The sequence below is a fragment of the Grus americana genome, chromosome 2 (assembly GCF_028858705.1).
Source record: "Grus americana isolate bGruAme1 chromosome 2, bGruAme1.mat, whole genome shotgun sequence".
In the NCBI taxonomy this organism is placed as follows: domain Eukaryota; kingdom Metazoa; phylum Chordata; class Aves; order Gruiformes; family Gruidae; genus Grus; species Grus americana.
This window is the reverse complement of record NC_072853.1, coordinates 106005832-106022841: the sequence shown is the minus strand read 5'-3', so window position 1 is coordinate 106022841 and position 17010 is coordinate 106005832. Positions and strand designations below refer to the sequence as shown.

General features: G+C 38.2%; 1 protein-coding gene across 6 annotated transcripts in view; it reads left to right on the top strand.

The window, feature by feature from the left end:
• The window catches only part of NFX1 (nuclear transcription factor, X-box binding 1), a 75250-nt gene extending 63745 nt beyond the window's left edge, over positions 1 to 11505 (top strand). For 3 of the 6 annotated variants that reach the window (XM_054818534.1, XM_054818532.1, XM_054818531.1), the window contains 3 exons: positions 770 to 915; positions 5938 to 6039; positions 7516 to 11505. In XM_054818534.1, the coding sequence (XP_054674509.1) occupies positions 770 to 915; positions 5938 to 6039; positions 7516 to 7591 (324 nt within the window). In that variant the 3' untranslated portion in view covers positions 7592 to 11505. Of the gene's footprint in view, positions 1 to 769; positions 916 to 5937; positions 6040 to 7515 lie in introns of those variants that run through there. The other 3 variants (XR_008576114.1, XM_054818533.1, XR_008576113.1) reach the window with 3 other exon arrangements.
• Positions 11506 to 17010: the final 5505 nt, after the last annotated feature.

Here is a 17010-nt window from a genome sequence, read left to right as displayed (position 1 = left end):
TTGCATACCTTTTCTTTTTATTTCTGGAAGTCTTAGAGGCTTTATTTTCTCCCTTGTAAAAGTCGTGTTTCATCTTGCAACCCACAGGTATTTATGTTGTCCCGAAGTCCTCCTTATGCCTCAGTCTGCGTTCCATTGTTTGTTTATCATGACTCCTAAATTTTTTCTGACTGAAGACCTGGCTTATTTTCTTTATTTCTAGATTAACTGAAATTAAAACTACAATTTTGTTTTTATTTAACAAAAAGTCTGTTGATGCCATTACATGGCAGATTTTGCAGATAAATAGCTTCTTTGGTAGAGGGAAGTGATAAATTTGACACCTTCATAGCTATCTGCAATATGTGCATTGCAAAGCCAGTCTGAAAAACAAAATTAGATCTGATTCAAAAATGGTAGATTATTCTGAAAAATAAAAATTAAAAAGAAAAATTTATACTGCTGCTTTGAGATGGAAGTAGAATGGATACATTCAGGATTTGTATTTCAAACTTAAGATGCATGTCTGTGTGTATACTTCAAGGTGATGGAAACAGTAGAGAACACATAGTTTAATTTTTGGGAAATAAATGGGTACTTTTTAGATGAGTTTTTGGTCAATACAGAGGTATTAGCAATTTGTGATACTAATTTTGTCATAGCAGCAAAACTTTAGAGGTAGCAGCATTTTCTTTTTTTTTTTCTTCCTCCTCCCCGCCCCCATCCACCTGAAGGAAAACTTTACCTTTTTTCATTTTCTTTTTTTTTTAACCTTTTCTCTTGACTTCAGGGCAAGCATACAAAGAAGAGCCATTGTTACCCACCAATGAACAGAGATCACCGCAGAATCATCCATGAATTAGCTCAGGTTTATGGCATTGAAAGTGTGAGCTATGACAATGAACCAAAGCGTAATGTTGTTATCACTGCAGTGAAGTACGTAATTCATTATTGTTTTCAAATCTATTAACTATAGTTTAAATAGTTGGGTGTTCTTATCACTTACTTGAATGAGTTTATTTACAATGCAATTTGCAACACCTAGTGGTCTACTAAGAATATTCTTCAGTTGCGTAGCAATGTTTCTTATTTCAGTGGATTGATCCAAAGCTGCTTTTTATTGTTTTTTTTATTTGCCACTTCTTCAAGACATAAAAAACATTGAAGCCTCAGACAAATGGTAGCTCAAGTTCCAGGATGATATTTTTGAGTATTTCACAACAGCTTCTTCAAGTCCAGGGGCTAGTAGTCACCAGAAAGTCCAAATGGTTTGATTCACTTTGTTTCATCCTGCTTTCAGCATTCCCCATGGATTTCTATTATGGGCTCCTCCAGGTATAGATAATTCAAAATGATGCTAGGCAAAGAGACTATTCTTCCTCTTCACACTCCCCCACTGTGTCATTGAAATGGTAACATTGCCATACAGGTTGGTCAGAGGAGTGAGAAAGTCTCCATGGTGCTAAGAAAGCTTCCTCCAACCAGGCTTCTTCCTCTTCCGGATATCTAGGAACAAACACCACAAACCTGCTTTGCCCTCAGCCCCTGCCCCCATCATCGTTCCACATCAGTAAGAGTTGTCATATTAGCTGCATTAGAATCACTGATGTACAGCATTGCCACTGTTATAGAGAGCGTTCCCAGTATTGATTGTCAAGGTTGATCTGAATTGCAGTTCTGGTGTCGTTTGAAGTATAAGACCCTGAGTGAATCCTTGCAAGTGCCCTTCCCTGTTGGTCATCTTTGCAGTCACCATCTTTTGAGCAGTTGCAATACCAGATTCCTCCTGAACCAGATTCAAAGGTAATGTCCAGACTGGTATGATGAAAAGGGGAAGCCTTTCCTCTCCAAGTTGATACATGTGCTTCACTACCTGTCAGTGGTTTCTTGAAGTCCTACTCAGATGAATTTCCTCCTCCTACAAATAACTCTGGATGCCAGAGCTTGTTAAAGGGTGTCTGTTTCTTATGTAGTGACCGGTGTTTAAGCAGCTTGTATGGACTTGAGACATCCTGGAAGTGTTTCTGAGAACAGTCATCCCTGTAAAACCCATCCTTTTCCTGTTCCTTCTAGGGAGAACAATAGGGTCACGAACAAAGGGACTTTTCAGGAAGGTGACAGGGTCCCTGCACATTGTTCTCACTGAGAAAAACGCATCCTGCCATAGTCTTATCTATTATTCTTCTTCACCCAGGAATTTGTTTCCTTTCAATGAGGCCAGTCTGGAGACAGTTCAGGAATGGATACCTAGCTGCAGGCTACACAAGACTAGCAGGAACAAAAACATAAAGAAACTAAAACCCCTGTAACTACATGGAACACTTTTATCAGATCATGGCAGTTGCATCACAGAAGGCAAAAACTGTACATCCCAGTGGTAGCGTTGAAAGGAAATCATATACTCTGAGGAAACAGAGTTGTTATTTGGGTTCTTTAAGTTTTTCTGGGCACACTTCAGTACTTGATCTCAAGTTCATTTTACTTAACTGTCTCTGCAACCTTTCTGGTGTCTGGAATAACTTCACTTCCAATTTGACAGAAGTTCTGATGACTTCCTGAAGGTACTCTATTGCTTTAAGGACTTTTATTCTACCCTTCACTCTCTAGGAATTTTCTCCTCTGCCATGAGGAAGAGGCTAACTTTCTCCCCACCCCTTTTGCAATCACACAGGCCTTTTCCAATGACTGCATCTGAACACCTCTAACTTCTAAGGCTTTTTAAGCAATTTGAGCACAAATAATGCTACAGGTCACTAGCCAAAATGGTTTTAACAGTAATCCTGCTCCAGAAGAGAGCTACATCTCTTTCTTACTACTTTTCCTTCAATCTTGACATCGTTTGCCCTGAGAATAGTATGTGTTGCCTCTTGACATAAGATATGTGAAGTCTAGGCCATCAGGAGATTGATTGAGAGCCGCTTGCTTCCACCCATACTGTATGAGCTTTTAGAGACACTTCTTACAAAACCTGCTCTGTCTGAAAGCTGATTGATCATTATTGCAAGGCTATGTGGAGTCAGTTCTGGACAGATTAGTGGCAAGCAATTTTGTAGTAGTTTGTACCAAAACAGATCAATGCCGATCCATCCTGCAGTTACAGAACTGTAACTTCTAGTCTTTAAGGAGAAGATAAGTTTGAGTCCTGATTTCCACAGTTCAGTTTTATACAACAGGCCATCCTGTCAGCACTATCAGTGCCTTATAGTCAGCAGATAGTTAGTTATGTTCTCCTTGCTTTTGCTTGGAGTGCTGCTAAAAATTTGTCATCTCATCTTTGTTACTTGGGGCAGGCAGTTGTCTTTTTTCCTTATTTTGAGAATAAGTTAATAGAATGAAGAATGGCAACTTTCATAACAAAATGTCCAAAGTACTTGCAGAGCCTGTTGCTTCCATCTCCACAGTTCTATTACAATTGATGATAGATAACTATGATTTATGTTAGCAGGAGGGGGGGGTCTGCTTTCTTCCTCCTTCCTGGCAATTAATTAGTCAAGGGATTTTTTGCATTGTACACATATTTAGTTGAATTCAGTTGTTTGGTTTTCTTCCAGATGAGCTGAGTATGATTGGCAGGTTTGTTTGGGGGTTTTTGTTGTTTTGTTGTTTGTTTTTTTTTTTTTTTTTAAACCAATGAATAGAAATATTCATAGAATTTTGGGGAGATTGGAGTCAGTCTAGTATTGTCCTGTGTGTCACCAAGGTATACAGGAAGTGGTGTATGTTTTGCTTCAGTGTGAATTGATAGATTTTTTTTTTTTTTTTTTTCGTCTCTAAAGCCTCTGTGGTTCCATGGCTGGACAGTCTGCTGTGTATCTCTTCTGCTTGCTTTTTTTTTTTTTTTTTTTTTTTTGAGGGACACTAAAGCAAAAACAGGGCTAGACCTTGATGTGACCAAAGTAAATTTGGTTCCACGATCCCCTCTAACTGTCCACAAGGCTTTGGTCCCTCTTCATTTTTAAAGATTTGATGTATTAACCCTCTACCTCCTGGGAACATTTCATTTCAGAGCAGAGCTGCTGTATTTACTGTATTGGAATGTGGGAACATTCTCTTTTCCAGTAAGATTTTTTTTTTTTAGTTAATTGTAGAAATACGTGTATTCTTCCAAGTGTTGTGTTTTCCTGCATTCCAGAACTCTCATTTATTTTCTTTTTTTACTACACAAGCGAGATGTAGCCTGATGTTTTAGAGTGAAGACAGACACCTTACTTGGTGAAGGCCTTTCTAGCCATTCTCTTTTTTTTTTTTTTTTGGCCTATCGGGTCAATTGGGTTTCCATGTTTTTGCACGCCACAGTTTATAAAAATGAAAGAAGGCAACAAAATATTCTCCCATTTACCTTTGTCCTCTTTTAGTCTTTTTGGGTAGGGCTCTATAGTTGAGAGGTAACTGAAATGATAGTTGGAGTACTTGTCTTTATATGCCAGACTTGGAGCTAAAGGAGAGGAAGACTTTTAATCTGTTTTGTGATTAGAAAACACAGAATCTCATGGTCTAGAGGACTTTGCTCTGGGGGGAGTTTGTTTAAAAATGCATTAATAAAATAAATATTGAGGAAACATTATTTAGTGATTGACATAGAATCATAGAATCATTTAGATTGGAAGAGACCCTCAAGATCGAGTCCAACTATTAACCTAACACTGCCAAGTCCACTACTAAACTATATCCCTAAGCATCATGTCTACATGTCTTAAATACCTCCAGGAATGGTGACTCAACCACTTCCCTGGGCAGCCTGTTCCAGTGATTGACAACTCTTTCAGTGAAGAAATTGTTCCTAATAGTCACTATAAACCATTCAGGCAGAAGTAGGAAAGTAATCCAGTTTAGTGTACCAGAAGTAGTTTGATCTTAAAATGTCAGTAGCATGGGTTTAGAGGAAAGTGCAAGAAGGGTAAGAAATTGACCTTGACAAGGTTTAAGAATTTTAATTTATTCAGCTTATTCGCCCCCCAGAAAAGATGAAAAAGAAACTGTGAATGGAAAAGATGCTGATAGTGGAAGGTTTTTCAGTCTTGCAGTTAAATTATAATAGTGCCTACCATGCTGAAGTTGAGTGTGATTCTCAGCCAATATATGCCTAAAGCATACAAATATACATGCTAAGGTACACTGTCATCCTGTATTGGGGAAAATACTGTCCTACACCACACCCACAGGGTGGCCCTTGCATTGCAGATGGGCAAACACAAGTGGGATGCTTCATTGTGTGGTCATGATCACATAATAGATTGTAACTAGTGTGGAGGACAGGAAGAGATTTTTTTTTTCTCCCTAATGTATATTATTATTTTTCTGACCTTGTTCACTTGGGCTAGCTGACAAGGAAGAGGGAGTGTTGCTGCTTTGTTCCTGGGAGGAGAGGGCTGCTTAGCAGGGCTACTTTGAGTGCAGAGTGATAAACAAATTTAACATGACTTACTGCCAGAGTTTAAGAACATGTTTCCAAAACATTAAAGAACATGTTGTGAAGATGCAGTGAACTGTGTTCACATGATGCTGAATTAAGCCGTTAAGTTGTTGCTTCTGATCTTACATCTGTTCTGTGAGAGAACAGATATGTGTTGCCCTAGAATGCAAGTAGTGCATTTTTGGTATTTTAACAGTTGATCATGTTGTGCCCTTCACAGTAGAAAGGAGTTGTGCACTTCACATGCAAAAGGGAAGGAATCTGGGCACCAACACTCAACTCTAGTAAGCTGCTTCTGCCTCTTTTATAGACAGAGATGAAGAGACATTTAGAATACTGGGTATCTTGTTCTTTGTAATGAAAATGGACTTTGCACATTGTTGGTCTCTGTGGTTGGAAAATTAAATATTTGAATAGATGATTTAAGTATACAAGTATGAACTCTGACACCAGAACTGCTACTTATAAATGTAACTCTTTTGCCCTAACTTCTTAATGAATATAATTTCCTATTGAATTAAATAACCTTTCTTTTATTTCTCTAGAGGGAAATCCATTTGTCCAAATAATACTTTAACTTCCGTGCTAGATAAAGAAATGCAGAGCAGGCCTCCACCTCCTATTCCTCATTACAAACAAACAGATAAGTAAGGAATTTGTTTTTAAAACAGTATTGTTCAATTTTTGTGCTGAGTTACCTGAGGAGAGTGTTCCTGAGCTTCAACTTTATACTCTCTGTTTCTTTGTTTTCCTAACCCACACAAAGCTTTGGCACTTGCAACCTGCACTAAGATTTTCTTTCCACAGAAGTAAACCTGCAATGAAGTGCTAAGAAAATGTAGGATTGACTATGTGGTATAGAGGTAGTAATATAACAAATATTGTGGACTTTATTTTTAAAAAAAAAAAAATCAGTTGGGAAGAGATGGATGTTTTCTACATTTAACTGTTCTGTGTAAAAAAGTAATGTCTTACTGGTATAAAGTGATTTCTTTGGATGGTAGTAAATGTGTTTTTCTTGTGTAGATATGACTACATAGTTGGTTAAAGGTGAACTGCCATTTTTCTCAGATAGTGAAAACTACTGAAGATGGGATATATAAGGCTTCTTGGTGAATAGTCTAATAAGCAGTCTTTACTTTGTATGACCTGCCAGTTTTAGCTACCTGTAGTCATCTCATAGTTATGAATTATTTTAATGGATGGCTTATTCTTTGTTCAGGTTTACCTTTCAGAACTTTTTCCCCCACAACTATTTCCAAATCGAAATAGTGTTCTTTGGAGCATCATTTGCAGAAAGGGACAGCTTAATTTTGCAGTAACTATTGCAATAGCTATTGGGTGTTTAAGGTGCTGCTGGAACACAAAGTAGGCCATTCTCAGAAAATTTAAATTGTTTCAGAACTAAGCATCTAGAGAAAAACACACATCCAAAATGACTGCTTGCTGTGTAACTCAATGTGAATTTTAAAAAGGTTGTTACTCTTATTTCCACTTACTTCTGTGGGATTCCTGTCTTCAGTGACCCAAATGAAATGGGGTTATGTGGCAAAATTAAATAAAAAAGGGCTTTAGCCATTTATTTTCAATTACTAGAAATGAAATTTCTTTAGAAGTGCTTAATTCTACAAAATCTGGAAGATCTCATACTGTTTTATGGAAAAAATCTTTACAGTGTTTGGTTTGGTATTACCATGTATTTTTTGTTACACTTGCTTTTAAAAGCAAGCAGGTTTGATCATCAACTCACTTCAACAATTTTTCTTTTGGTCTTTCTTTTAAAAAGGCATGCTGAACATCTAGTATGCAGTACAGTAATGTTTTTGTAGTAAATATTACCACTAAATGGTATTTTCTGGTAAACCCCCAAAACAAATTGGATCAATTCAGCCACACATTGATGTACATTGATTTAATAAAGTATGTTTTTTCCAAATATCAGTTAACAAAGGCTTTCTGGAGCATTAAAGTACTTCCAGTAAAACATAATTTAGAAATGCATGCCATTTACCAATGCAGTGTGCATGTGCACACGGAGACATTATGGGAGTTTGTGATTTCAGTGTACTTTGTATCTTGTTTTTCATGCAAGTGAGTAAAATCTAATAATCTTATAATTTCAGGAGAAGTGGAAACAGTGGTTTATACAAACCATTAAAAGAAGAGCCGGTAATTGACTACTTTGATGTCCAGGACTGAAGTGCTTGATGTAGAATTATGATATAGAAGCTTAGAGGTGAAGATACTAAGTTATAGTTTGAGGCACTTTTTAGTTATATGTCAAATGATCAGTTGTTCAGCATGTTCATGATTTAACATCTAAAATTAGATTGATTGTGATACTTTAAAAAGTTATGCGTTTTTACAGTTTACGTAACTGCATAATACTTAACAGTAGTATAGCTTTTTAAACCTGGGTTTGGTGCAATTTTTTATCTCGTGCTGTCACAATTATGTAGTTCCACTGATGCCTTTAAAGTGAGAGAACTGGTAATCAAATATATTTTTGGGAGTAGTAAGAACAACGACGAATTTCAAAGGCTTATTTTGACAGCTCTTGCACAACTTAAATTGGACCAGAAACAATCTGTGTCAAAAACACTTATGGGAATATTCTTAAAGTGTTGTCATATTTTATTAATTCACTTTTGTGTTAATGTGGTAAATTTGGGAATTTGAGTTACTCTTCTACATGGAAGGAAATAAAAATTAAGTCTGAGTATGAATATATACACTAAATGCCCATCAAGAGCACAGACTTCCTTTGGTATCTGAAGAACCAGGATTCAGGGAAAGTCAGGAATGAAGACTTACTTGGCTTTATCTCAAATTTGATGTGTTAAAAGGAAAAAAAAAAAAAAAGCCCACAAAACACCAAAAACCCCACCCCCCACAAAAAAACACAAGAAAATTATTAATACTTTTTTACTCAAGATCTTGAACAAAATCAGGCTTTATATATTATTTTGGTGTTTATTTGGTTTAATTTGTATTTAGATATGTTAGCTTAATGGTCTTCTGGGGGTTTTTTTTGCATGATTTTATTGGGGATTTATAATATTTTTCTGTACTGTGCAAGCTTAAGGTGAATGTGTGAAGTTTGGTTTATGTATGTTATGAATTTGGAACAATATTTGTAAAATTTATAGGACCATCTGTCTAAACTGTTTGGCAATGGAAGATCTTTGTTTTATGGTAAATGCCATGAACAAAATAGGATGATGGTGACAGTGAAAGACACCAAAGTGGTCTCATAGACAGTGAATTGTTACCAGATGATGAGTTAAGGTAGGTGAGTAGCTCTCTGGGAGAGGAGATTGTAGGTCTGATCAGAAGAGGTGGCACAGCTCTGAATTTGAGTAATACCTGTTAACTTGACGAGAAGGTTTTTTTTGAACTAACTTTAGTAACTCTGACACTGATACACTCCCTTTCTTGTTCCTTGTGGCTTGCTACATGTAGCACTAGAGGCGGGTCCCCTGTATAGCATCAGAGGCTGCAGCTAAAAGGGGCTTAGTATAATGAAGACACAGATCTATCTACAGAAGACTGTCATCTGTTGTTTATTTATGTTTCAGCCAGTTTACTACGGTGTAATGTGAGATTTGTTGCCAAGAAAATGGCAGGCAGTTATCCATTCACTTACAGTTATATGACCCTGAGCCTTAACTGTGAAGCATTCTGTGGCTGTTTCATCTTGAACAGCTTATGAAACATGAAAGAATGAGCAGTAAACTCACAGACCATATCTGTCCCCCAAAATGTTTTAAAAATTAAAATGCATGCTGTTATTGCCTATTTTTGTAGGAGCTTATTTCACGTTGAAAAAAAAAAAATGCAGTCTTAAATCTTTCTAAACATTTGAAATGGATACACTTCAGGTAAAGCAGTTACCAGAAGGATTCTCAACCTTCAAGAGTGAGTGTTCAGGCTTTTAATTTTCATGTAGTGATTTAAATTCTTTTTGTCTAATATTTTGTGAACAGAAATGAAAAATAAATTAACATAGCTTATGTTGCCCTTAATTTCTTCAGTAAATTAATTTTTGATTCTACAAGGTATACTGCTTTGCTAAGTTCAGCTGAAGAAATAAGTTGCTTGGCATCTTTCCAGGAATGTATTTCTTCAATCCCTTCATTATGAGGGGTGTATCTATGCCAGTGCTTGCAGACAAGTGCCAGCTCAATGTGGCCAGACAAAGGCCAATTCTGGTTTTGAAATTCAGAGCTACATTAATATAGCACCATTTTCAAGCTAGTAACACCTCTTAGGGAGAATGTACATAGTTATATTGCAAACGTAGATTCTGGACAGGAACTGGCACACGTCTGGTGAGCTGAGAGTATAAAGTTAGATGCATGTACACTGGAGCACAAGCAGTTGGTATACCATAGGTAGACCTAACATTACAGAAAACCAAAGTGATTTAGTTGATAAATAGAATAAAGCTGAAGCAGTTTAACTTTTCACACAGTTTCACATGAATATAGCTAAAACTTGACATTTGTACTTCTGATTTGAAATTTAAAACTTAAAAGGTTTTAATAGCATTATATTTAGCTCTGCTGTTTGCAATTTTTATCAGATCATGGCTTTAACATAAAATTGTGAACCTTGGTGAGGTGCACTTCAGCAGTCAAGTATTCTGCCACTGCTTTTAATAAGAAAACCCATGTAATCTTCAGCTTCTCAAGATGAGACTAATAATTATTACTGAATCTGTTCATACTGAGAAGTCATAATTCTCATCACTAAACCTAACTACATGAATGTTAAAACATTTTTATAGATTTGTGTGTTACACATCTCTAAATCATAGCTATTGAAGCATATCTGTAGTTATGAAGCAAGTCACATGTACAAAACATTTATTTTGAAATGCATTTTAATAACGTGGTTAACAACATGATACATTTAACTGGGAAAGTAATACCAAAAAGAAAGTATTGATGTCGTTCTTCCCAGAAGACAGTTACATAGCCTTAAGAAGGAACTCAGCGAAGTTTAGCAGTGGTGCTCTCCTCTGTTCTGGTTTGCTTTTGCTGCTATGCATCTGTGACTTTCATATGGAATAGTACTAAAGGCTGCAGTTTTAATATCTGTGATAACTAATCTTCATATTGCATGTGTGCCTCATTGAAATATTTTTCAAATAGCTATTTTGTAAATCTGGGCTGGCCTTTACACTGTTTAATAGAAAAATGAGTGGATAAAAGAAATTTTTGCATCAGTGAAGTCAGTGTCAAAAATCCTATTGACATCACCGGAACCAAGACTTAAGCTTCAATATGCTTGTCATTTTCCACAGCCCTAAGAATAATATTGTTTCTTGTAAATTTATTTGAAAAAAGTTCTCTGGAATAAGCATCTTTTGAAATAAAATTATGTGATGTCAGTTGGAATTCATGCAACTTCATGAAGTGCTTTTAAAATTGTGTATAAAATAGGCAGACACTTTGGCATTTGGGCTGTGCTATTACCTATTTATATTGTTTAACATGTTTAAAGTGCTCTGAATATTCAGTGCTTGGGTTTAACCCAAAATTGTGTAAAATGCATAGTAGACTTCAATACCACCATTTCTGTGGCAGTTTTGTACATTATCTGCCGCATAATGAATTGAGCAAAGTAAAATTGTTTAAAAACACTTAAGTTCTTTGTTGAAAGTTTTATTTTGTACTTGATTTTTTCAAGTTACAGGTATAAAATTACTTACTTTATAAGCCTGAAATTAATCTAAGTTGAAAGATCAGTGCTTTGGAATTGTTTGCAAGCTTTGTATTGATATCCCAAAGTTGGAAGACTGAGATATCACAGATAAACAATAAAGATTTAAATGGAAGTTTGGGGAATCCTTTTCCTCAAATTTTGAAATATGAGGTGTGATTTCCTGGATTTGAAGTGATTTTAAATGAATGCTGTAAGGAGAATGAAGCAAGTAAAGAGGGACTCCCCAGGAAATGGAGATTAAGAATTGTCTGCTACCTTCTTGGGATTCAGAAGTAGAGGAGAGATGATTAACTGAATAGAAATGTTCATTTTGTTTATCTGAAAAATTCTTTACTATGTCAGCCTAAATGCTACTTGGCAATAAAATGTATGATTTCAACTCATTCTCCCTTCATTGTTGTTTGCCCACTGTTCAATTGTAATGGTGACTGTAAAGAAGAGTGGTATGGGGCAGGTGCAGCTGGGAGGGTGAGGACTAATGTCACTTTAAAAGTCCCTGTGAGCATTAGAGTTAATAAATACAGGATGACAAATGTTGAGGGGGGTGGGGTGGGTGTATGAGTGTGTGTGAACGTGAAAACTGCCAACACAGTTCAGCGTGGCAGGGAGACTCCAAAAGCAAACAGTCTGAAAATCAGAAGCTTGAAATGATTTGAACTGCTTCCTCTTGAAACTTTTGTAATACTAAGTAATGCATCTCCCGCGGCAAAAGCCACAGAAGTGAAGAATAGCAGGAAAAAATTACAACGGCCTGATATTTCAGGTGGAATGCAAGATGGCTCAAAGAAATGCCAGAAATGATCTGAGATTGAAGAGTTCTTGAAAGACAGCTGAAAACCTTTTGTCTTACTACCTCAACTGTCAGTAAGCTTGGACTGTCTTTTCAGGATATTTTGGAGGATGAAGATTGCATGTTGCAGGTATGTAAGCACTGCGAAACAGATCTTAATTAGAAATCTCTGCCTAAAAAAATACTTGCACTTCAGGACTGTCACGGACTAGAATGTGGCATCTGTTTCTTCTGTAACTTCTAATCATTGACTATTGGTACTGGTTCTTGGGATAATCAGATCTCTTTATTTTTGGGGGAGTTTCTCAGCTAATGGGTTTTCCCTGTCTACCTGCTATGTCTTGCACTTTGGAAATTTACTCTGTTGACCAGTCTTGGTTACTGTCTAGAAAGGCAGAATCCCTATTTCAGGTTCCAGCATCAGAAAGGTCCATGTGAAAAACAGTGCGTTGGCTAAGCCAGGTAAACACACACCTTTTTGCTTCATTGCTTATCCATCTGGTCTTTTCAACAAAATAGACAATATGCAGGTTTTCATACAGTAAAGTGAAGCCACAAATTTAAGAAATGCTGCTGTCACAGCACCTTAGGAATCTACTCAGCACCATAAACTATCACCATTATAATGCCTTTATCTGCTGGATTCATTTTACAAACATTTCCCCTCATTACTTATTATTGCAGTCACTGTCACTGTACGGTTATGTGCGGAAGAATGGGAGGACATACAGCTCTTTCCCAGACTCCGTATAACAAATCCCTTTATGCTTTGTTAAGGCAGCAGAGATTTCTATTCCACATTGTAGCACATTGTTACTTATGTTCTCCCTGGCTAGATTCCTCTGTCACACACCTTCTCTGTAGCTGACCATGCACTATTCGCACGTCAGCGTGCAAAGCTGTCCGTTAGCCATTGCATCACATAGATTTATTGCGCACACACATTCTCACATAAAAACCTCATAAACTGCTGCCCATCATTCCTCGCCATGGGTCGTCGCTCCGCGGTGCCAGGGATCTCCCCGCTTGCTGCTTACCTTGCGCAGGAAACTACTGGGGAACTCCCGCTGGGACATCGAGGTAATAAAAGCCTTTTTTTCATCTGTGCGTGCATTGTGTTTGTGTATCAGACCCTGTTTGGGTCTTGCTCGGTGTCACCACTGGTGGAGGCCAGTTGGGTGCTGCAGCCTGGATCTGACAGTCACTCACAAACTTTACTAGAAAATCTAAATGGTTGATGAAAAGTGTCAGACGAAATCCTAATCTTCCTTGCTCCTTGCCTTGCATTTTCTTATCTTTCTGCCTCTGCTAACACCTTGAGATCTGTTAGGAAGCAGTTTTGAAATATATGGAAGGTATACGGAGTTAATTCCATAGAAATTTCCAACCACATTTCAAATGGTACCAAATCAAATGCCTTGACTATTTTCACATGGGCTGTAACATTAGAACAACTTTAACTGTTCAGACATGTTATCTTGTCCCCCCAAATTTATATATTACTATCATCTTTCCTCAAAACAAAATTATCATGCCAGTTAGCCTAATTTTCCTCTTTTTATGTATTGATGACTCAATATTGACAAGGACAATCATTCACTCATGGAATTTTCCCAATTTTTCAATATTTCTAAAAATTAAACATTCCTGAGTCCAAGAAGTCACCTGCTAGCTTATTTTCAGTTTCATGTACATAAACTGCATTAGTCCTGGTGACCTGAAAATGTGTAACTTTAGTAAGATTTTTATTGTCAGTCACATAGACTATGATCTGGATGTATTAGGCATTTTTCTTTGCTGCTTTGCTATTTATGATTTAACTTTTTTTTCCTGTGACAATAACTGAATTTTTTTTTATTTCTAATGTCAATAACATCAAAGACAATACAAGTTTTTAAGATATTGGTGTCTTAGTGACATCATTAATTTCCTTAGGCAGATGTCTTGGTTTTAATAACTTATTCATCGTTAGCATTAATTTAATCCTTCTTCTCAGTATGTAAACTAGCTTCATTATACTTTCACATGTCTTCATGTGTTCTGTTCGGGGTTTTTTTGGGGGAGGGCAGTTGAGCATTCAGTAGAGTATTACCCTCCAAATTCATTTTTGTTAACAAGAGGAATGCCTTCTAAAGGTCCATCTGGAACTATACGGTTGAATTGGTGGTGTACCTGCTGCATTCCTATCTTGCCAAACAGAAAGATGTTGATGGTCAAAAGCTCTATGTTTTCAGTGAACATCACAAACTGAAAGTCTTTTTTATTCTACTTATGCTCTTTTTTATTTCTTATTCCTAGAAGGGTACCATCAGAGTAGCCTGTTAAACCTGGCATGTATCACAACACTACTTATCTCATGCTATTTGAAGGAAAAGGACAATAAATCAACATAAGTGAGTTACTTTTTTCTAGTCCCAGGTCTTCATTGTCCAAAAGCTTTTAAGCTCACAAATCACAGCTCTCAGATTACAGGGTGTCCCTGTAATGGGGGACATCTGCAACCCTGTATGAACTTACCATCCTTGCTCCACAAAACTGCACCTATTTTTCATCAGATGGCTCTCTGTGGCTACGATGGGAAACAGAAGAGAGTTGGAAGAGGAAGTGCTGCCTCTGTTCATTTAGAAGTTGTTTGGTCCAAAGCTTCTCTTTCTTTGGCTCTTAGCTATTTTAGAAATTTTTTGTCTATCACATTGAAGTAAAATTGAAGGCTGCAGGCCTAATTTCTGCCCACTCAACCTTTTGTGCATGCAGTATGATACTGTATGATACAGTTTTCATCTTTATTGTACGTGAGTTTCTTTCAACAGACTTCTCAAGGCACCAGATGGATGGTACTTTAAAAAATTATCAACTATTTAAAGTTTTCTTCTCAATGCTTATATATGATCCCATGCCTTATTGTGTTGGGTTTGCATGGCAAGGTTTTGGTAGCGGGGGGGGGGGGTGTCTACAGGGGTGGCTTCTGCAAGAAGCTTCCCCTGTGTCCGATAGAGCTGGCTGGCATTGGCTCTAAGATGGACCTGCCACTGGCCAAGGCTGAGCCCATCAGCAACAGTGGTAGCACGTCTGCGAGAACATATTTAAGAAGAAAAAAACAACACCCCCACCACCCCCCCCCCCAACCCCACTTAGAAGCAACATTTTGTAGCCAGAGAGAGGAATGAGAAGATGTGAGAGAAACAACTTTGCAGACACCAAGGTCAGTGAAGAAGAAGGAGGAGCAGGACGTGCTCCAGGTAGCAGAACAGAGATTCCCCTGCAGCCCATGGTGAAGACCTGTCCCCCTGCAGCCTGTGGAGGAAGGATGAGGGGGTGTAGAGATTCCACCTGCAGCCCATGGAGGACCCCACACCCAGAGCAGGTGGAGACGCCTGAAGGAGGCTGTGACCCCATGGGAAGCCCATGCTGGAGCAAGCTCCTGGCAGGACCTGTGGAGAGAGGAGCCCATGCCAGGGCAGGTTTGCTGGCAGGACTTGTGACCCTGTGGGGGACCCATGCTGGAGCAGTTTGCTCCTGAAGGTCTGCACCCCATGGAAGAGACCCACGCTGGAGCAGTTCGTGAAGGACTGTAGCCCGTGGGAGAGACTCCATGTTGGAGCAGGGGAACGATTAAAAGGAGTCCTCCCCCTGAGGATGAAGAAGCAGCAGAAACAACATGTGATGAACTGACTGTAACCCCAATTCCCTGTCCCCCTGTGCTGCTGGAGGGGGGAAGATTGAAGCCAGGAGTGAAGTTCAGCCTGGGAAGATGGGAGGGGTGGGGGGAGATGTTTTACAATTTTATTTCTGATTCCTCTACTCTGTTTTGCTTAGTAATAAATTAGATGAATTTCCTCTCTAAGTTCAGTCTGTTTTACTCCTGACGATAATTAGTGAGTGATCTCTCCCTGTCCTTATCTCAACCCATAAGCTTTTTGTTATACTTTTTCTCCCCTGTCTAGTGAATGAGGGTAGTGATAGAGTGGCTCTGGTGAGCACCTGGCCCCCAGCCAGGGTCAACCCACCACACTTATACATTGCATGCTGTTTAGTCCTTGTTTTGAAGAGGAAATTGTTAATTTTTGTATATCTTTTAAAATTATTTTACTATTCTAATTTATCATTGTATTTAGTTTCTTAGTACCATTAATTTTGATCATAGTCTGTACCACGACAAAATGAGCTTTAACATTAAAAGTGCCCCAAGATATCCTTGCCTCTTCAGGTAACATCATTAATATATTGGAAATCTGGTATTACTATCAAAGACACCATTCCAGTTGCTTTCTTGAGCTTGGAAAAGGGCAGGGGGAGGATGAAGAGACACATCCCCAACACAGAAACTCCTTTTTCATGCAGCCATCATTCTTGTTACTGTAGTTACAATGTGTTTTGAATGGGGGTGGAACTAGAAGCCCATACTAGATACCAAAATGTTACCTCTCTCCCTCTCCTTTTCTTGCTGCCCTACCACCTCCACAACTGCCACTTCACTGCCACCTCTGATGGCCAGAATCACTTTCCCCATCCCCTTATTTGAAGGTCTCTACTCTGTGGGACAGACTGTAGCGTCAGGTAGGCATCTTCCATACCACTGATGTATGGGACCCACCAGAGTCCTGTTCCAAAAGGCATAGATAAAGACTGACATGAATAGAGTCTTTCTGCTCTATTCTAGTACTTTGCTGGGAAGGTAGAATAGCAGGAGACAAGAAAAAGGCTCTTGGCTTCCAAGTTTATTTTCTCTGCTTTCAGAGTGGAGATGCTACAACCTCCTCTGCTTCCTAAAAAAGAAGCTTAAGATAACCAAGAGCTACAGCTCATCACTAGTGCTACATCATTACTATTTAATTTGATACACAGCCCATCCACTGATTCATTGAATCTGCTTCACTTCAGGTCACAGCTTACATGTTGACTCCAGCCTTAATCACGTGGCCTTCATCTGTCCCCTGCAACCCATGGCTGCTGTGTAGGAGAGCAGATTTCATCTTCTGCTAGTCCCAAGGCACACAGTGGACTTTCTCCTCCACTTGTCCAAAAGGTGACCTGCAAAACTCCTGCTTGGGGCTTCTGCATGCTGCCATCCCTTTAGAGACCTGGAGGATTAGGACCC